Source organism: Muntiacus reevesi, chromosome 11, assembly GCF_963930625.1.
Source record: "Muntiacus reevesi chromosome 11, mMunRee1.1, whole genome shotgun sequence".
In the NCBI taxonomy this organism is placed as follows: Eukaryota; Metazoa; Chordata; class Mammalia; order Artiodactyla; family Cervidae; genus Muntiacus; species Muntiacus reevesi.
The window spans coordinates 65,165,653-65,186,741 of record NC_089259.1 but is presented as its reverse complement, the minus strand read 5'-3'; the positions used below and the strand labels follow the sequence as shown (position 1 = coordinate 65,186,741).

The window sequence follows — 21,089 nt, the reverse complement described above, 5'->3', positions numbered from 1 at the left end:
AGGGAGTCTGCCCTCTTGAGCTTCTCATGGTGCTGAGAATCCAGCAAAGCTTGGCAGGAACTTGTTTCCCAAGACTGGGGCTCTCCCCTCAAGGTCTGTTTTTCTGGTGCTTCAGTCTGTACCGCCCATCTTTCAGGAGCCCTGTGAGCAATTTGCCAACATCTGTGGGGCAGCCACAGAGTGCCCTGTGGTAAAGCTCATCTTCCACTCTGCCCCTCCCCCGTTTTCCCTTCAGTGGACACCTGTTCGTTATTGTGTTTCGTTTCTCATTGCAGGTACTGGGATCAAGAGGTTTTGAGAGCTGAGAAAGATGCACGGAAGCCTTCTTTAACAAAAGCAATCATCAAGTGTTACTGGAAATCCTATGTAGTTTTGGGAATTTTTACATTAATTGAGGTAAAAGCTTTTACATACAGTGCATTGTTTTCAGTGTATGTGGTTCAGTACGGAGATGGATGAGACCTGCGGGGAGAGAGGTCAGAGGATAAAATGTGTCTATGAAAACTTGTCTGTGATGTAGCTCAGGGTATCTTGCTGTATCTTTATAATAGACAGATGCTTAAAGTACTGGACCTCCAGGGAGTACTCTTTTCCTTTTAACTGATTAAAACATAGTGTTATGGAAGGATGACACTGAAAAGAAGAATTTTATGCCATGTTAGTGTTCTTGATGTTCAGTATGAATGCTAAGAGTGGTCCTTGATCAAAAGAAGATCCTGCACCTCAAGGAGTATGTGCCCTGTGATTTTGAGGAAGTAAACTTGGATCCGAGCCCAGGATACATGTGTGCTCAGTTGCTTAGTCATGTCTGACTCTTTGGGAAACCTTGGCCTAGTTGTCTGCCAGGCTCCTCTGTCCATGGAATTTTCCAGGCAAGAATACTAGAGTGAGTTGCCATTTCCTTCTCCAGGCGATCTTCCTGATCCAGGGGTTGAACCCACATCTCCTGCATTACAGGCAGATTCTTTACCACTGAGCCACTTGGGAAGCCTTGAGCCTAGAATACATTTTATAGGCACTCAGCAAATGATTATTAACTTTCCCAGGTCACATCTGATAAATGGTTTCCTAAGAAGGGATTGTTATCTCTCTCCTTCCTGTGAAACAGAACTTGGGGCCCTGCATCTGGGCGGGAGCTGCCAGAGCTCCCAAAAGCACACGCTTCCCTGGGCTGCCCCATCCCCATGGGCCAGGTCACCCAGGTCAGAGCCCTCCTGTGAGGAGGAGCTCGAGCTTCACCCTAAATTCTGTGCACCCTCCCTGCTGGTTTCTGTCCCTGACTGTGGAGCTGGTCTGCTGGTTGAAGGGGGATCCTGGTAGCCTGGCATTGGCAGAGGGTAGAGGAGGGGAAGTGCAGGCAAACCAGAGTAGAAAGCCATGAGATCAGTGACCTCCATGACCCTGAAGATCCCCAAGAACCCTGCAGGGGACAGTCCACCTGGGGACGCAGTGCTGTCAGCCCCCCTGTTCTGGCTGAGCCTGCTGCAGACCCCCCGGGGTGGCTCATGCTCTCCGTGGTCCCTTAGCGCTGCCTCAGGGACACGGGCGGGCTGAGTGTGTGAGAGTAGGAGGGATGGAAGATGCAGTTGCTGTGAAAGGGGTGTTTTGGGTGGAGAAGGTGATGAGTTGTCCTCAGTCGATTGTGTTGGGGTGAGGTGGGTGAGCCAGGTGGCAGGTGGGTGGCGTGGCTCTTGTTTAAAGGCTGTGTTGCACTGCGGGCAGTGGGCAGCTGGGTAGGTGAAGCCCACCCCGCACAACTGTAGAGACAGGGAATCTGTCAGCTCCCAGGTGACTGGGTGGTCCTGGGAGGTTTAGTTCTTGATGACAAAGGTGGGTTGGCCTTTGCTACAAGTGAATGAGCTTGTGACTGTTCTGATGACTTAAGTTCTAAACATCCATCCATGCTGTTATGAAACCATTCCAGACTGGCTCCTTGAGATGGACCCAGGGGAAAGGCCTGGGTCATGGATAGTGGCTATGTTGGGACATTGATAATCTGCACAGAGGTGGAATCTTCTATGTTATTTTTTTTAGAACATGTGCCAAGTTACTTGCTGAAAGCTGACATCCCCATGAATCTGGGAATGTATCTATTCAGTGAGAATGAGAACCCCTGGTCAGTTACCGGAGTGTGGAGCAGTTCTCCTGTTGTCTCCTGGTGTCTGAATATACTTTCCCACATGCAGGGTGTGTCCCAGGCCTGAGGTCTTAGGGTGGGAACTAGACAGTCCCTGGGAGGGTAGCAGATTAATCAGGTGAAACTGGGCTTTCTCCCAGGAGGGAGGTTTCTTGATCTGGCTGTGTTGCGACCTTGGTGGTTTAAAGCATAAAACTAGACAGTGGCCTGTATTCCCTAGGTGACTCTTCCTATATTCCTAGGTGACTGGCATACAGTGCTCACTCTCCATTTGTGTCCTTAGGGCACTGGTAGAACTGGTAGAACTCTTAGTTCTGATGCATTGGAATTCAGGGACTTCACGGTCATTAAAGCTCAAGGAGAAGTAAACCTTGAATTTTTTGTTGTTGTTGGCAGTCAAAAGAAGTTTGAAATCTAGCACAAACACTCCTCTTTTCCTTGACTTTCCTTTTGACACACTGCTGTTTTGGAGAAGTGAGAAATCATTTCTTATGACGAAGCTAGTAAGGATCTGATTTTAGAACTCACTTTCAGGTACTCTTTTGGGTTTTCAGTGATTAAAGCTACTGAGAAAAGTGCAATGAACGTTAGTTAAATAATTGATTTTATGAAGCAGCTTTCCATTTTTTGATCTTCTACCTATGCTGCTTGCTGATCTGTGTTAGCTACTGGAAGATCTAAACTCAGCCCATGATTCTCTAAAATGCAAACATGTATTCTGTGTGACCTGCAGCCCTCTTTTGGTTCATCTGGTACACAGAATGCTGCGTGGATCATCCACGATTCCCACGCAGTGTGCTCTGACCACCCACAACACAGGCAGGGCCTTCCCTTGAACTACTGGCAGCAGCACCAGTGGGAAGAGGCAGGGTGATGTCAGTCCAGGGCAAGGTATTTAGGGTTAGGATTTCAAAACCATGAAAACCTCTCTCCTGTTAGTATTAGGAATGACTTTAAGGGTTCGAGGAGCTCTTGCAGGGCGATGCTAATTAGAACAGAACAGCCAGCGAGTTCCTAGCAAGCCTGGCCCCTGTGTGCACCTTCATGGGGACCATGGGTGGGGAGGACAGGTCTCCACCTGCCCAGGTTCCTCAGGGTGGAGAGGAGGAGCCTGAAGCCTCTGCCTGGGCCTGAGTCACAGAGACCATCTCCCCAGGTCATCAGGGCTTCTCTCACATCCACTTACTGATGTGTCAGTGGGGTGACCTCAGAGAGCCAGAGTGGGTTCACCCAGTCCCTTCCCCTGAGAGGGGAGGTGTGACCAGGGTTTATGTTCTCTTTCTGGGAACCTTAGAAATGGCCTGGCCTCGTCCTGACACTTGGTCTTTGTTCAAGGCCATTTTTGCTGGTTGTCTCTGTTTTAGGTGGAAGCTGTAGGAACACACACATATTTGTGTAAATTTTCATTTCGGAGCTCAGCCAGTGGGCAGGAAGTAAACAGAATCCTCTGTGCCCCAAAGTGGGCTGTATGCCTCAATTCAGGGCTGGTTCCCCAAGAGCTGAGTGGTCTTTGCATTTATTTCCCAACCCTCCTTCCATGTGTCCCTCACTTCTGCTCCACTCAGGAGGCTGCTGGTAGCAAAGAAACTGTGGGCCTGGAGTAACTCCTGAGCGCCACACAGCAAGGGAGAGGAGGAGGGAGAATTGAGCAAAGCAAGACAGGAACCTGCAGAGCAGACCTGCTGTGTGCGCCCTGCTGTGAGCACAGTCCATGGAATTCTCCAGGCCAGAATACTGGAGTGGGCAGCCTTTCCATTCTCCAGGGGATCTTCCCAACCCAGGGATCAAACCCAGGTTTCCTGCCATTGCAGGTGGATTCTTTACCAACTTAGCCACAAGGGAAACCCATTAATACTGGAGTGGGTAGCCTATCCCTTCTCCAGCTGACCTTCCCGACCCAGGAATTGAACCAGGGTCTCCTGCATCGCATGTGGATTCTTTACCAACTGAGCTATCAGGGAAGCATAGCCCTAGTCATTAGGTGTTAGTAATATCCACAGTGATGACCTTGAGGTCTAAATGAGGGGAATGCTTTTCAATCATTTTTGTTTTCAAAAACATACGTTAATTTTTATTAAATAAAATTTTTTTCAATTTCAGTATGGTAGACTTACAATATTATGTTAATTTCATGTATATAATATAGTGATTAAACATTTCTGTACATTACAGAATGCTCACCCTATTAAGTCTAGTTACACTCTATCACCATACAGAGCTATTCTAATATTATTGACTACATTTCCTATGCTGTACATTACATTCTCTTGCCTTTTTTATTATACACCTGTAAGATTGTACCTTTTAATCTCCATCACCTATTCCACGCATCCCCTCAATCTGTTTTCTTTTTGAAGTCAGGAAGTAGGTAACTCATTTTTACAAGACTGCATTTATAATGGATCAGATTTCAAAAATCTGGCTAGAACTGATAGTTTTCATTACTGTCCATAAGAGTTAGCTTTTATGAATGACTTTTTCTCAAGAGTTCTTGTTCTGCTATGATCACCTGTGAGCAGTTGTCAACTCATTGTGAAACCATCCTCTGCCGTTAAGAATACAGTAGGTCTCTTCCTGGAAGTTCTGTATAGTAAAGTGATCGTAGTTTACATTTGTTTTGATGATGGTTTCAGAGCACTCTGAGCTGTTGTAGCTCATTTAGTTGTCCCAGGATTCCTCCGAGGGAGGCAAGGCAGGGATTTCCATCGATGAGGACCTGGAGGTGCAGGAGGGCACAAGAGGGGCCTGGGGTCATGTGATTCGCAGGTGGCTGACCTGGTTTCTGAAGCACAGTGTTTTGATTCCTAGACCAGGGTTCTCTTTGTTCTGTCCTGAGATTTCCTCTCCTTCCATAGCCTCCACTGAAGAGTCACAGGTTTAGTTGCTAAGTCATGTTGTATGCTTGCAACTGCATGGACTGTAGCCCACTAAGGCTCCTCTATCCATGGGATTTCCCAGGCAAGACTGGAGGGGTTGCCATTTCCTTCCGCAGGGGATTGAACCCAGGTCTCCTGCATGGCAGGCGGATTCTTCACTGATTGAGGCACCAGGTCACAGAGCCAAGACTTTCTGACAACAGCATTATACTCTTTCTGCTGCTTCCTGCACTGTGGAGTTTTCTTTTTCCCTGCAGATTTTAAGGAGCATTTCAAAAATAGAAGAATAGAACAAGGTAGCTGAATGCATTACCCTGGTATCTGCCTTTTTGGAGTAAAGAGTATTTTGAGCTGACTTTTTTTGAGAAGTAGACACAGGAAGGAAGTCTCCATTTGTAAGGGCTTCTTCTGCTCTGTACCTGAAGGACTATGTTGGCCCTGAGACACAAAAGCATTTTGTCAGTGGAGAATGGATTTGCATAATGAATCCAACTCTGTCTTTCTTGCTTTGTTTACTCTTGGTTGCCTATTAACCTCTCATGAACCCCCTCTCCAGTGCCCCACCCTTTAGCTGAAATGTCAGGACTTGGGTTTATATGAGTTTTTCTTGGAAGTATGATAGATCTCATGGAATTCTGATTGAAACCCTTTGTGGTCCTTGTAAATCATTCACAGCCAGTCTGTCGTCCCCCTAGGCTCAGATGCCCTGACAGTGTAGGACAGGAGGATAGCAGATGCTTACATGGAGTTAGTTTCTGCATCCAGAATCTTCCAGGGAGTGAGGACTTCAGTCTGCATCCCTAATTTGTTGTGAGTTTTGGGAGGCTTCCCTTGATAGCTCAGTTGGTAAAGGATCAGCCTGCAATGCAGGAGACCCTGGTTCGATTCCCGGGTTGGGAAGATCTGCTGGAGAATGGATTGGCTACCCACTCCAGTCTTCCCTTGTGGCTCAGCTGGTAAAGAATCTCTCTGCAATGAGGGAGACTTGGGTTTGATCCCTGGGTTGGAAAGATCCCCTGGAGAAGGGAACGGATATCCCACTCCAGTATTCTGGCCTGGAGAATTCCATGGACTGTATATATAGTCCATGGGGTCGTAAAGAGGGGGACACGACTGAGCGACTTTCACTTACTCAAACAAGTTTCTGGGGACTGGGCTACACCCCTCAGTGCTCTCAGCTCCTCCTGAGTGATGCACTCAGCATGAAGTCCACTGTGTAACAGAAGAGTGAAGACAGATAGGCTGAAATACTGATGGTTTAATTTCCCCAAGTTCACTGCTTTACCTCTTAACTCTGGATCTTTCTCAAGTCTTAACATTGTTGTCTCTTCTCCAGTTTCTTTTTTTTTTTTTTACATTTTTAAAAGTTTTTTTTTATTGAAGTATAGTTAATTTATAATGTGTTATAATGTCTCTTCTCCAGTTTCTAAAGATTAACTGCCTGTTCATTTTCCCGTAAGCTCACCTGCTTATTTCCTTCTGTGTTAGATGGTTTTCTAGTTCCTGTTTTTTCCTTTTTCTCTCATGAATCAAAGAAAATAGAGTTGGGCAAGAAATGTTTAAAGCAGCACATGTGGAATCACAGATGAAGAACTGTACCCACTGGGGAATTTCTAGCCTCAAACTGTGTAAGAAGTTCCCCTAAAAACAAGAGATAGGGTCACATGGGAGGTGTTCTCCGGAGGCTGAATACCAAGGACTCCACCAAGAAATGTCTGCTTCAGAGACTTGAACCTCGAACCATGGGACACTGTGGTATTATATTGTGATCTTGTAAAAATCCTTTTTGGCTTTGTGGTTGTGAAGAATTCTTGTGAAGGAATAAAAACTATCTTCTCAGTTAGTTTGTGGAGTTGTAGTTTGGGTGTCAAATATGAAGGGATCATAGGAGTAATTTTGACCTTGTTCCTGTTTATCTAGAAAGTTTTCTTGTGGCTACTTTCAACTTTGATACTGAATGTTTCTCAGTTGTTTTATTTTCACTCAGTTGAGGGTTAGGGTCAAAAACAGACAGAAGAGTGGACACTTTGGGTCGTGGACCAGATAAACTCCTTAATCAGACTATTTGATCAACTGGGGTATTCAGGTTGGCCTCAGTGAAAAAAATCAAGATGCTAAAGCAGTAGTGATCGTTATTTTAAAAAAACTCATTTTTGCTGAGTTTGTTACTTCTGTTTGTATTCTCTTTGGTGGATTTTCAATGTTAGGCTCACGTGGAGAGCTGAGTCCCAGACAACAGTGATTCCAGATATAATCATAAGTTTTAGGAAAGTTTGGGATGGCGGCTGTTAGCACTGGGCTTCTGGTGGAGAGCCCCAGGGTTGTAGGCTGCAGCTCTGGACTGCTCTGGGCCATACCTAGGCTGGGACTGCCCTTGTGTACAGTTTGATTTTCTTGTTTCTCTGTGTAAGCCTTCAGACTTCTATCTCAGTGAACTCTATAAACAGTGTGTTTTGCAATATACGATGTGAGGGGCTTTTTAAATAAGCTCTTCATGCCCCTTGGGATGAATCATGGGGCTTGCTGGAAATTTAACAACAAACCTTTGTGTTCTTGGGCAATCTTAATCTTATCTGATCATCTCACTCATGTTCAGCTAAACAGCGTTAACCTTCTTTTCCCTATTAGATGAAACCGTCCATGACCTTGTGGAAGGCAAGGCAGTCAGTGAATGTGTGAGTTTGTGTGTGCAGAGCAAGACACAAGTGTTGGGCTTCAGTGTTGCATTCATTTGAAGGATGGAGACAGCTTTCTGTGAATAATCTGATCAGGCATTGGTTGACTGAGCAGAAAATATGTGTTTGTTTTGTTTGCTGATTGAAGTTTTTGATTCTTCGTCTCTTCCTCTTGCACATGGGTTCTTCAGCTTTGGACAGACAGAGCTATCAAAAGCAAACCCGTCAATGATTTACCCTGTCTGTATTATTAAGGAGGGATTGCTTAAAAGGAAAATCCGAATTCTAGAAAGACTTCTGAACTTTTGGCATTTTTGTCCTTTGAGAATTCTGGAGGAAATGATGTCAAGGGCCGAGGTGTTTACTTTTGGTGACTGGGATTTGTTGAGTGTTTGGTTTTCCTTGGTGAGAAAGAATAGGACCTTCAAGGGGTGACAAGGGGGCAGAAGTAGGTTGTGGGGTGGAGTGTCCATTTGGTAGAGTGGGCAAGTGTTGCAGTTTTTTTGATGTTTATTTTGGGAAGGAAAAATTGTTTTCCCTATGCCATACTTAAGATATAAGTCCCAATGCTTCCCAACTCATTGGTTTAGAATTGTAATTTTTGCCTTGGGGAAAAGATGATTGGTTAATATGTATTTTAAACCAGTACCTGTAGTGTTTGGCAGATGAAGAACCATGGATGACATCATTTTTTTAGCTTGGCTTCTGCTGTATTTAATTTTTGGCTCCAAGGAATATCCCAGCTCCTGGGGTGGAGAGACAGTGATACAGTGTACCCTGGGGATGGGTTCCTGGGAACCTCCTAAGCCTGCTCTCTTTGAGAAACTCTAGCAGAAGCTGGGCTCCATTCTCTTGATCCCTGTATGTGTAGAGTTCAGGTTTGGAAAGAGGAGATCTGTTTGTGCCAATGTCTCAGTTCATAAAGGCTTTTGTGTGTTTTTTTAAAAAATATTTATGTATTTGGCTTCTGCAGCAGGTCTCAGTTGTGATATATAGGATCTTTAGTTGTTCAAACGCTTAGCTGTTATATGTGGGATCTTTTTCTTTGACCAGGGATCAAGCCTGAGCCCCCTGCATTGGGAACACGGGGTCTTAGCCACTGAACCACCAGGGTAGTCCCTCTTGATGAGTTTTTGATGTATCTGTGGGGAGGCTGACGATCTCCGTGTCTTACTCCTGTGCCGTCTTCTTTAGCTTTCCCCTCCATAAAGGCTCTTAACACTGACAGAGATGGCAAGAGTGGTCCTCCCGTACGTGAATGACCTTGAATTTCTGTTAGGCTGGGACACTGAGAATACAGGGGACCAGAAGCAGGCTGCCAAAAGGGCTTGTTCATATGGAAACAAATTTCTTACCTTTCTTATGCTCATCTGAAGCCAAGACTCACTTGGTATTTTGCCAAATGTGTTCTAAAGCACTGGTTGTAATATTTATTGAGCATCCACAATGTCCTAACCACAGTGTTAGTAACCAAGATTTTGTTGTCTTTATCACATTTTTGCTTAGGTTAAAACTGTTGTCTGCTTGTCTTATAGAAGATAGTGGATCTGTGGAGTTTTTCTTTAGATTAACTAGGAATGTTGCATTTTGTCAAGATGCCTTTTTAACAAGTAATAATAAAAGTAAAGCGTGTGTTAAGAAAACGGGTTTGGGGCTTCCCAGGTGGTGCTAGTGGTGAAGAAGCTGCCTGCCAGTGCAGGAGACCTGAGAGACCCGGGTTCAATCCCTGGGTAGGGAAAATACCCTGGGAAAGGGCATAGCAACCCATAGCCCGGAGAATCCCATGCGCAGAGGAGACTGGCAGGCTACAGTACATGGGGTCACAAAGAGTTGGACATGACTGAAGCGACTTAGCACCCACGAATCCAATTAGCTTCAATCTCACAACTAGATTTTATGATTGAAGGTTTGAGGGCTGAATAAAGTCTTTACTCTGTCAACTGACCGAAAAACAAACAAACAAAAAAACAACAAACCAAAGCCTAAAAGGAAACCTGGTTTGGCTTGTATATCTAATGAAGGTTTTTTTAAAATTTGTTTTTAGGAAAGTACCAGAGTAGTTCAGCCCATAATTTTGGGGAAAATTATTGGTTATTTTGAAAACTACGATCCCTCTGATTCTGCTGCTTTGTACGAAGCCCATGGCTATGCCGGGGTGCTGAGTGCCTGCACGCTTGTCTTGGCCATTCTGCACCACTTGTACTTCTACCACGTCCAGTGTGCGGGGATGAGGCTGAGAGTAGCCATGTGCCACATGATCTACCGCAAGGTAAGTGTCACTCGGTACCATGTACCTCTCATGAAGTACCAGAAACATTTTGGGAAAGTTCTCTGTCAATTACAAATTTTATAACTAGTAAAAATCGTGACTCTCTATTGTACACGTGTCACATATAATATTGCACATCAAGTATACTTCAGTAAAAAAAAGTAAGACACATTGTACCCAAGAAAAACATTTTCTTTTAATGATTATACTCGTTTACACCGTGCAACGGGCATCCCTGTAGCTCAGATGGTAAAGCGTCTGCCTGTAGTCCGGGAGACCCAGGTTTGATCCCTGGGTTGGGAAGATCCCCTGGAGAAAGAAATGGCAACCCACTCCAGTACGCTTGCCTGAAAAACTCCATGGACTGTCCCCTGAGGAGCCTGGTAGGCTATAGTCCCTGGTGTCGCAAAGAGTCGGACATGACTGAGCGACTTCATTTTGACTTTCACACCAAGTTTGCTCTTTGCATCCAGCCAATTTTGTTATTTAAGCAAATGTTACAAAAACATAAGAGATTTGTATTGAGATCAGGTCAGGACAGCTTTTGATAACTTTTATTCACAGGCTCTTGCATAATATTCAGTAAATTTATAAAGTTTATAAGCATCAGAGATATGAAGTTGATTTTTAATGTTTTCATGCCGAAAGAGCATAGTGGTATTAATGGAAATTTTGTTGTTGTTCATGAAAACCTTTATTTACACAAAGTTGTATTTACTAGAAAGCTTCTGTAATTGAATCTATAAAATTAAATCTAGGAGAAAAGAATGTATTTGAGAAAGGGAATAAGATGCTGGCTACAGCATCTTATTTTTTTTCAAACATCACATCTATTATTCATTATAATTATGTTTGCTTAAAAAATGTAAATGGAATCCATGCCACATATAGACTCACTCATTGTGTTATATAGTTGTGCTTGTTCATAACAGTAGTAAAGAAAATAGATGTTTGGATAAAACTTGAAATTTTTCATTGTTTTTAGTAATTTTAGAATTTGTTGGTTGCCATTCATTTAGTTTTTTTCATAATAGATTTCCTTTTTTTCTTTAGTTAGCATTATAGCAGTTTTAGTATGACCTGGTTTGATGTTTTTAGTGCTTTTGTGCTGAGAAATACCCGTAAGATTATTCCATAGGTTACCCTGGCCTTAACTAGTGTAAAGGGAGTGAGGATTTCAGGTGGATTTACAGCTCCTGCCAGTGTCAGGAGCTGAAGTGCCCTTTATAAACTTGATCCTGGATATCTCTCCCCTGTTTACTTCTTTAAGAATTTTCATTTGACTGTATTATATACTTTAAAATTTACTGACATAGCAGACACACACAGAAAGGACAACAATATCGTCAGTGTGTTAAGTGGCTTTAGTAATTATTTGCCATTGTCTGTATCAGAGCATCACGTTGTACACCTTAAATATATGCAATTTTTATTACAAAGCAATTAAAAGTGTCATTGAAGTCTAAAGCCAAACAGTTTAAATTGAAATTATCACTTCTTTCATCTAGTTGCTACTTATTTAGACTTCTGCTTCCTGGGGGTACATTTGTTGGCAAATTGTGACTTGTCTCCTCATTTTCCCTTGAGCGGAGTCTTGTTAATCTCAGGGCTGTGTCATCCCCGGGGGCCTGGCATCTCACTGTCTGTGTTTGGCTGCAGCATCTGAGCCAGTTTCCTCCTGGGTGATGTGGAAATGGCCGTGGTGTCCCTACACTCTGGTCAAGGGTCTTCCTTGTCATTCATCATGGTATTCTATGATACCATCTACTATTTAGGAGATAGACACTCTGATTCCCAAAATTTAGCTAGATGGTTGTGATTCCAGATCATGCTTAGCTCCTGTAAATAAATAGGATATTTCACCAGACCTGCATTGTAAAAATCTTTTGTTAGGTCTGATGGTTCAGTGAAATAAAGCTCTCTCTTGGCTGCACAGGTGAGCCAGGGTCCACCTGTTTTTCTTCCTCTTCGCACTAACACTTTGGAACATTGCCTTTGGGAAATCCAATCTGGCCCTGGCACATTTGCTTAGATGAATGTAAACATCTCCCAAAGCCATTAATTTGCTGGCTTGATTAGGCTAAGAGAATTGTCCCTTTACGAAGTCGGGTATTGTTGGGGTAAACCACAGACATAACCAGAAATTCCAGAAACGTGAGAAAGAATTGTTTCTTCCTGCACAGCTTGCATCTAGGATCCCTCTGGGGTGGAGAAATTCAACATGTCTTTGCAGGTTACCGGCAGACTGATTCCTTAGGGCCAAAGCTGGTGCTGCTGAAAGGCCCCTTGGAAGGACTGTGGTTCATGCTCAGGCCCCACCTCCTGATCTCTGGTCCTGGAAAGAAATCAGCTTGGGTGTTATAAATGGCTGCTAAGTCACAGTTGTAACTTTGGGATATATCACATATACGGGTGACTTATTTATTTACCTTTTGACTGCTTTGGTAAAATTACTTTTGGTCATTGCTTTTTAAAAAAAAATTGCAGTAAAATATACACAACATCAAGATTACCATTTTAACTTCTTTTTTAAAAATTAATATATTTATTTGACTACACCAGATCTTAGTTGCAGCATGTGGGATCTAATAGTTTTCTAACCAGGGCTCGAACCCCGGCCCCCTGCATTGGAAGCACATAGTTTTAGCTACTGCACCACCAGGGAAGCCCGAATTTTAACCCTTTTTAAGTGCACCATTTAGTGACTTTAGGTCCGTTCACGTTGTTGTTCAGCCATCAGTGCTATTCATCTTCAGAACTTTTTCATCATCCCAGACTGAAACTCTGTACCCATTAAACACTGACTCCCCAGCCCCTCACCACCATTCTACTTCTCTGAATTTGATGACTCTAGATGATTCAGGTTTCAGAATTCAATTCCTTTTAAAGGCTGAATAAGATTCCATTACAGGTCTATACAACATACTGTGCATCCTTTCATCTGTTATTGGGCATTTTGGTTGTTCCTACATTTTGGCTGTTGTGAATAATGCTGCTGTGAACATGGGTGTACCAGTATTTGTTCAAGTCTGTTTTCAGTTCTGAGTGATCTCCAGGAAGTTGAATAGCTATACTATATGCTAATTTTATCTTTAGTATTTTAAGGAACTTCCAGACTCTATTGTGATGACATTATTTTGCATTCACACTTGATCATTGATCTTTGTTTGAGGACTAAATGAAAAGTTTTTATGAATATGACATTTCATTTGGATTAGTGACTCCAACTGGTGGTCTGTTGAAGCGGCTCATGGTGTCTATTCAGATTCCTCAGGTCTCCAAGGCATTTTTTTTCAAACTTCTTAACAAAAATCAGGATTATGCAACATGGGCTGTGTTTTTTGTGAAGTCAACTAACTGGCGTTAAGAACACAGATCCGTCAAAGGAATAGTGTTTTAAACCTTGTTGTTGTTCAGTCGCCTAGTCGTGTCTAAATAACTCTTTGCGACCCCGTGGACTGCAGCACACCAGGCCTCCCTGACCCTCACTATCTCCTGAAGTTTGCCCAAGTTCATATCCATTGCATCAGTGATGCCATCTCATCCCCTCACACCCTCTTCTCCTTCTGCCCTCAATCTTTTCCAGCATCAGAGACTTTTGCAAGGAATCAGTTCTTTGCATCAGGTGGCCAAAGTATTGGAGTTTCAGCTTCAGCATCAGTCCTTCCAGTGAATATTCAGGGTTGATTTCCCTTAGGACTGACTGGTTTGATCTCCTAGATGTACAAGGGACTTTCAGGAGTTTTCTCCAGCACCACAGTTCGAAGGCATCAATTCTTTGATGCTCAGCTTTCTTTATGGTTCAACTCTCACATCCATACATGATTACTGGGAAAACCATAGCCTTGGTGGGAGGGGGATCGGGATGGGAATACATGTAACTCCATGGCTGATTCATGTCAATGTATGACAAAACCCAAAAAAATTTAAAAGAAAAAAATTAAAAAAAAAAAAAAAAAAAAACCCATAGCCTTGACTATACAGACCTTTGTCAGCAGAGTAATGTCTCTGCTTTTCAACACACTGTCTAGGTTTGTCATCACTTTCCTTCTAAGAAGTAATTGTCTTCTGATTTCATGGCTGCAGTCACCATCCATTGTGATTTTAGAACCCAAGAAGAGGAAATATGTCACTACTTTGACCTTTTCCCCTTCTATTTGCCATGAAGTAATGGGCCCGGATGCCATGGTCTTAGTTTAGTGTTTAGTCTTAAGCTGGCTCTTTCCCTCTCCTCCTTCACCCTCATGAAGAGGCTCTTTACTTCCTCTTCACTTTCTGTCATTAGAGTGGTATCATCTGCATGTCTGAGGTTGTTGATGTTTCTCCCTCCTATCTTGATTCCAGCTTGTAACTCATCCAGCCCAGTGTTTCTCATGATGTGCTCAGTATATAGGCTAAATGAACAGGGTTTAAACCGTATACTGTCTCCTTTTAGAAAATCATCAGGAGTCCCTGGTGATGCTCCCAGCATGAGTTACCTATCACCCTTACGGTGAGATCAGTGTCTTAATTCCTGTCTGTTTATGGTTGGGGCATAGATAGAAGAAGGATACTCCCCCAGCTTCAAATCTCAAAGGGTAATAACTCCCCCAGCTTAGAGCATGGGAGGTGGACCTGGGATGGGGAAAGATGAAAACTTAAAGCAAGCTGAGCCTGCATTGAAGATAGTTGTCAATCTCCAGCCCAAGTCAGTAGTGAGAATGTATCTCCCATTTGCCAGTCCTGTCCTTGTCTTCATGTCTGAATGCTATGGATGTTCAGACCTGAGGCAGGCAGCATGACAGTGTCACTAATCGGGATGGTCTTGTCATATGGCACAGAGATTTTAAGAAGCATGTTTTCCCATGGTGAGTCCTGATTATGGGTTAGTTTGCTCCCAATGCCAGGTAAAGCCAGAGCAGATAGTCAGGGATGTCATTGAGTGTTCTCTGCTGCCTGTTACCCAGGGCAGATTTACCTGCAGAATCTGATCAGTTTGCCAGATTTCTTAATGTGGCTGATAACTCATCCTAATTCTCTTCAGTGTTTGTTACCCAAAGGGTGGTTTGCAGGAGAGATTCCTCATTTGTTGTTTCAGCTTCTAAGATGACTTGATTCCCTGCAAACATCCCAATTTCCCTTTATCTTTTACTGTAGATCTATAGGGCTTCCCTGGTGGCTCCATGGTAAAGAACCCACCTGCCAGGGCAGGAGACACGGGCTCGTTCCCTGGGTCGGGAAGATGCCCTGAAGAAGAAATGACAGCCCACTCTAGTGTTCTTGCCTGGGAAATCCCATGGACAGAGAAGCCTGGCAGGCTACAGTTCTTTGGGTACAGTCCATGGGGATACTTGACTTAGTGTTTGAAAAACAACAGCATTCCTGAATGTTCATAGATTCTGTATCTGGGAATTTGCCTACTTACTAAAATGTATTTGTAATTCTAAAAATCATTCTAAAATTTACTTATAATTCTAAAAAGAAGACATACAGATGGCTAACAAACACATGAAAAGGCAAATCAAAACCTCAATGAGGTACCATTACACGCCAGTCAGAATGGCTGCTATCCAAAAGTCTACAAGCAATAAATGCTGGAGAGGGTGTGGAGAAAAGGGAACCCTCTTACACTGTTGGTGGGAATACAAACTAGTACAACCACTATGGAGAACAGTGTGGAGATTCCTTAAAAAACTGGCCATATGACCCAGCAGTCCCACTCCTGGGCATACACACTGAGGAAACCAGATCTGAAAGAGGCACGTGCACCCCAGTGTTCATTGCAGCACTGTTTATAACAGCCAGGGCATGGAAGCAACCTAGATGCCCATCAGCAGAGAAATGGATAAGGAAATTATGGTACATATACATGACGGAATATTACTCAGCCATTAAAAAATTCATTTGAATCAGTTCTAATGAGATGGATGAAACTGGAGCCCATTATACAGAGTGAAGTAAGCCAGAAAGATAAAGACCAATACAGTATACTAACGCATATATGTGGAATTTTAAAAGATGGTAACGATAACCCTATATGCAAAACAGAAAAAGAGACACAGATGTATAGAACAGACTTCTGGACTCTGTGGGAGAAGGCGAGGGTGGGATGTTCTGAGAGAATAGCATTGAAACAAGTATACTATCAAAGGTGAAACAGATTCACCAGCCCAAGTTGGATGCATGAGACAAATGCTCAGGGCTGGTGCACTGGGAAGACCCAGAGGGATGGGATGGGGAGGGAGGCGGGAGGGGGGATCGGGATGGGGAACACATGTAAATCCATGTCAATGTATGGCAAAAACCACTACAATGTTGTAAAGTAATTAGCCTCCAACTAATAAAATTAAATGGGAAAACCAAAACAAAAGAAAACAATTGGGATACTTTGCTGGTCTTCTGCCCAGTCCCTTAAGCTTAACAGCCCCTTAAGTTTCTTGTCATCTGACATGCATGTTCCCAGTGGGGTGGAACGGATTTCTGCTTTCCTACTGTGGAACACATGGCTCTTTCGTGGTCTACTTGCTGCCTTGCTTTTCATATTTTTGTTCTTTTCGGGGGGAGTTTGCAGCCTAAGAGTGCTGAAGTGTTGTCTGGTGTTCCTAAGCAGAAGATGTGATGTGTCTTACAGGGAAATATGTGCGTAGGTGAGCTTGGTTCAGGTAGTCTTCTAGTGCTGCTGGCTGTGTTTGTACGAGGCCCGTGTTTGTGAATTACCAATGGCAATTAAATACAGTTAGGTAGAAACATACATAAAAGAAGGTCCTCTAAGTGTTGAGTAGTTGATGAAGATGTTTTTACCAAAGGCTGGCAGAACCCTAACCCTGTAGTTCCCTTAGAAACAATTAGTGTTCACTTAGGTTCGTCTTGTTGTTTAGTCGCTAAGTCCTGTCCGACTCTGACCCTGTGGGTCCTGTCTGACCTCGTGGACTGTAGCCTGCCAGCCTCCTCTGTCCGTGTGATTTCCCAGGCAAGAATACTGCAGTGGGTTGCCATTTCTTTCTCCAGGGGATCTTCCTGACCCATGTCTTGCGTTGGCAGGTGGATTATTGACTGCTGATCCACCAGTGAAGCCCTAATTCACCCTCTTAGTGACCATAGAGTATGACTACTGATGATATTCATTCAATTCAGGGAGGTTGCTTCTATACATTAGCATCCTGCTTAAATATTCTTACTTACCTTAGATCTGTTTTTCAGTTTTCATCTAAGCAATGTAGTTCTTGTTTCAGAAGTTTGTAATTTGGGGGGACTTATATGCTCCGTCTATCCACACCATTTCTATTTCATGGTTTCAGGTAACCATCATCTGTCTGAGTGAAGGACTCTTTCTCTTTCCTTTAATCCTGTCTCTTGAGACCCCTTCCTTCCCATCTCTTTTGCAGACTCAGTTCAGTTCAGTTCAGTTATGTTTTAAGATCAGTGATCAGGACAGCAGGCATCCTTTCTCCTGGAGCCTGAACTGGAAGTAGGAGCCCTTCCAGGGTGTTGGGAGTCAAACTTGCCAGCTCCTCTGGATAAATGGAGCCTGACTTTAAAAACAATCTGTGTACCGAGTGTGCTAAGTATGAGAAGGGAAGGGTTCACCCCCTGCAGCACCTCCCTCTTCATCCTCTCTTCCTGTTTTCATCTCTCCTCCTTGGATTGTGAGAAGAACATGATAGAAAGCTTTGTTGCTGAATCAGCCACGTGATATCATGTTCATAGTTCCCAGAACTTTTGTCTTTTATTTAAAACTAATTCTGTTTCAGTACAGACACTGTATGGCTTTAAATTTGGTCCAGATTTGGGGCTTCCCTGGTGGCTCAGACAGTGAAGAATCTGCCTGTAATGTGGAAGGACCTGGGTTTGACCCCTGGGTTGGGAAGATCCCCTGGAGAAGGGCATGACAACCCACTCCAGTATTCTTGCCTGGAGAATTCCATGAACGGAGGAGCCTGGCGGCCTACAGTCCACGGGATCACAAAGAGTCGGACACAACTGAATGACTAATGTTTATTTTACACATGGAATGACAGATATTCAACTGATTTGGGTTATGAAACAGCGATTTCTTATGGTCAATCTAATATTTTGTTTATGAGTTTGCAGTTATATTTCCAAGAGACCAGGATCTTGAGTATTGTTCAAGACGGTGTGGTATTTGTGAAAATAGAATGACTCTCTTACAGCATCTGATACCTTGTTTGGACTTTCCCTTCTAATGGTATTTTCTAACTTCCAGAAAGAATTAGAATGTGCTAGTAATGTTTCTTGCACTGTTTAGCAGTTTTAAAAACATTTTCCCCCCTTTATTTCTGATGTAAATTTGAATTTCTGATATAAATTTGAAATTGTTTAGCAGTTTTAAAAACATTTTCCCCCCTTTATTTCTGATATAAAATTGCATTTTGTGAAGAGTTAATCTCATCAAGGAGCCTCTGGGTCAAGGTTTACTTTTCTGTGGGCAAGAGATTGAGCAAAGCAGGTTAAGGAAGGAGAAGCTGTTTGGTTTAAACTACTTTGTTCAAGGGATATGTTTCTGTTACTTGAGAATAAAGGGTGTCAATTGCATACTACCAACTGGTAACTACCTGCTATGTGGGGTGCAGTGCAAACCGGAAGGGAAGACTTAGATCCGACTTGGTTCCGAAACTGCTGCACTATAGATTCATGAAAATTTAAAAACAACACTGATACCCGAGCCCTCTCTGCAGAAATCCATTTTAAAGGCTTGGGGGGTGGATTTTATTTATTTCTCGCCACATGAACTGTGGGATCTTAGTTAATCATGGAATCTTAACCACTGTGCTAGTAGTGTTTTGTTTTTTGTTTTTTCTTTTTTTTTTGCATGGGGGAGTTTTAAAAGGTACCAGGTGATAGTGATAGGCCTCAAATGCATTTTTAGCTTAATTTCTTTCTTGTATCTTATAGCCAAGATCTTCTAATATGTTGCAGTACCATGTGGATTAGATGTTTAACGTTTCTCAGTGGAGATGCACTTCTGAAATTCCAGGTATAAACCTGAAGGATGGTGGCCATTCTGTAGTTCTCCCGTGGCTCAGATTCTAGGCTGGGAATCTCCTGTGCCCTGAGTGATCAGGTTCATTGAATCGGGTGCACAGGTATTTGGTAGACGACACTGGCAGGTCAGATAGGAGAGAGACTAGGAGTGTAGACTCTGAGTGCAGTCAGACCTGAGATCCAGTCTTGATTTTGCTGTCTGCTGAACTGTGAGTGAGTGAACCCACTTCTCAGAGCCTGTGTCCTGAGTTTAAATGCTGAAGGAGAGAATATATGCTTGATGGGGTTTTTGTGAGCACTGGTTTTGCCGAACACCTGTTAGAGGGTCATGTGTTCCGTTTAGGAGGGTAGAAGGTCATACACACAACAAGACTCTAGTTTGAGTGCTTTTGTCTGAATCACAGTTTTCCTCTTTGTAGACATTATTCTTAGGCTAACTGCTCTAAGCCTACATTTCCTCATTTGTAATAGTAAAGTACCCAACTCTTATGGTTGTAGAGAGGATTAAATGAGCCAATCTGCGTAAAACATTTAACTTAGTCCCTGGCATTTAGCTAGTGTTCACACATCCCTGTCATCTTCATTACTGGCACTCAGTCCCAGAAGGCTAGAATACCTATTATTAGACGAAATAGAAATATGGGTGTTAAGTGGTACACAGTGCACAGACTTACTGGTTTAGGAGGGCAACCCTCCGATGGGTGGAGTGGTGTGTGCCTGTCTGTGATTCTGTGTCAGGATGTGTGCCTGTAGGGGAACAGTCCATGCATGGAGCAGTGTTGCAGTAGGAAGCCGAAATGATTTATTCAGGAAGTTTTAGAAGCACAGTTGGCATAGCATGAGGCTTCAACATATATCTAGAAAGGAATTTGGGGACCAGGGTCTTGATCATGAGCTTAAGGCTGTTGGAGTTACTGAGCTTTTTTAAGGGGAACCCTTGGAAATTTTGATTAAGATAGTAAATGATCAGATTAGTGATTTAGGAAAATGCATCTGAAGGCTATTGTGTGTGGGTACATGTGAAGTTGTGAGTCAGCTGGAAATATGATTGGAAAGGATATCACATCTGGCTGTTGATTCCTTCATTTCATTCTTACTATTTTGCCCATTTAGTGAAGCGTTTAGTGAGAGTGGTGGGTCATTGAAAGAAAAGAATAATGTCTTCTTTCATCTCATATGTGAACTGATGTAGTACAGTACATGTTAGACAAAATAGCAAAATGAATTAGTTGTGGGCCTTTTAATGCATTATAATATTCATGAGAGTTGGAGAAAAGAAAGGATTCAGCCCTCAGGGGTTTATTATAGAAGTGGGGAAAAGTGTTGGTTAGGAAGTCTTTTGGGACTCTACAAAGGCAGTCTGCCTTGAAACTTGGGCTGTTTCGTAAGAATCGCTGGTTTGCTTACCGTTATTCCAAAATTTGGGAGGAAATACCCCAAACACCCCCATTCTATAATGGCAAGCATCATTTTTGTAGATTCTTTTTCAGTCTTTATCCAGTCACACATATTAATATAGTTACCGTCTTATATATATTGTATTGTTTCGTCACTGTATTGACTGCCCTCCTCACTAGCTACATTCATGGTCTGCTGCATTCAGTGTGTTCGCTAGTCTTTGTCTTCGCTAGAAAGATGTCTGTGTTCATGGCCTTACATGGAATGTCTTTTTGATCCATGTTTTTTTTTGGCTGCATATGCCAAAGTTACCTTCAGATGGGAATTTGTTTGTTGCAGTTGTTTGGGAGGCTGAGTTTGGTAGCGCACTGTTCCATCTGAGCTGTGCCAGTCCCATAGTGACAATATGTGTTCCCCTGGAGGTGGGCTGTGCGTAATGGGGAAGTAATAGGTTTTTACTAGGTAACCAGTCTGGAAGGCTAATTGGTAATACCTGCTTTCTTTCAAAAATTCCTCAACAACAACACAATTCCTATCCCCTTCCATCAAAAGTTAATGTAACTAAATTCCTAAGTTTTGGGTATGTGCTATGCTGTGTGTACTCAGCTGTGTCTGACTGTTTGCAACCCCATGGACTGTAGCTGGCCAGGCTCCTCTGTCCATGGGATTCTCCAGACAAGAATACTGAAGTGGGTTGCCATTTCCTATTCCAGACAGAGATCTTCCGTACCCAGGGATCAAACCCAGGTCTC

The 21,089-nt window shown here is 43.1% G+C and overlaps 1 protein-coding gene across 3 annotated transcripts in view; it reads left to right on the top strand.

Moving 5' to 3' along the window:
* LOC136144034 (ATP-binding cassette sub-family C member 4) overlaps positions 1-21,089 on the top strand; it is a 190,755-nt gene that overhangs the window by 37,090 nt on the left and 132,576 nt on the right. For 2 of the 3 annotated variants that reach the window (XM_065901615.1, XM_065901616.1), the window contains exons 3-4: positions 276-396; positions 9,733-9,957. In XM_065901615.1, the coding sequence (XP_065757687.1) occupies positions 276-396; positions 9,733-9,957 (346 nt within the window). The remainder of the gene's footprint in view (positions 1-275; positions 397-9,732; positions 9,958-21,089) is intronic. The other variant, XM_065901617.1, reaches the window with a different exon arrangement.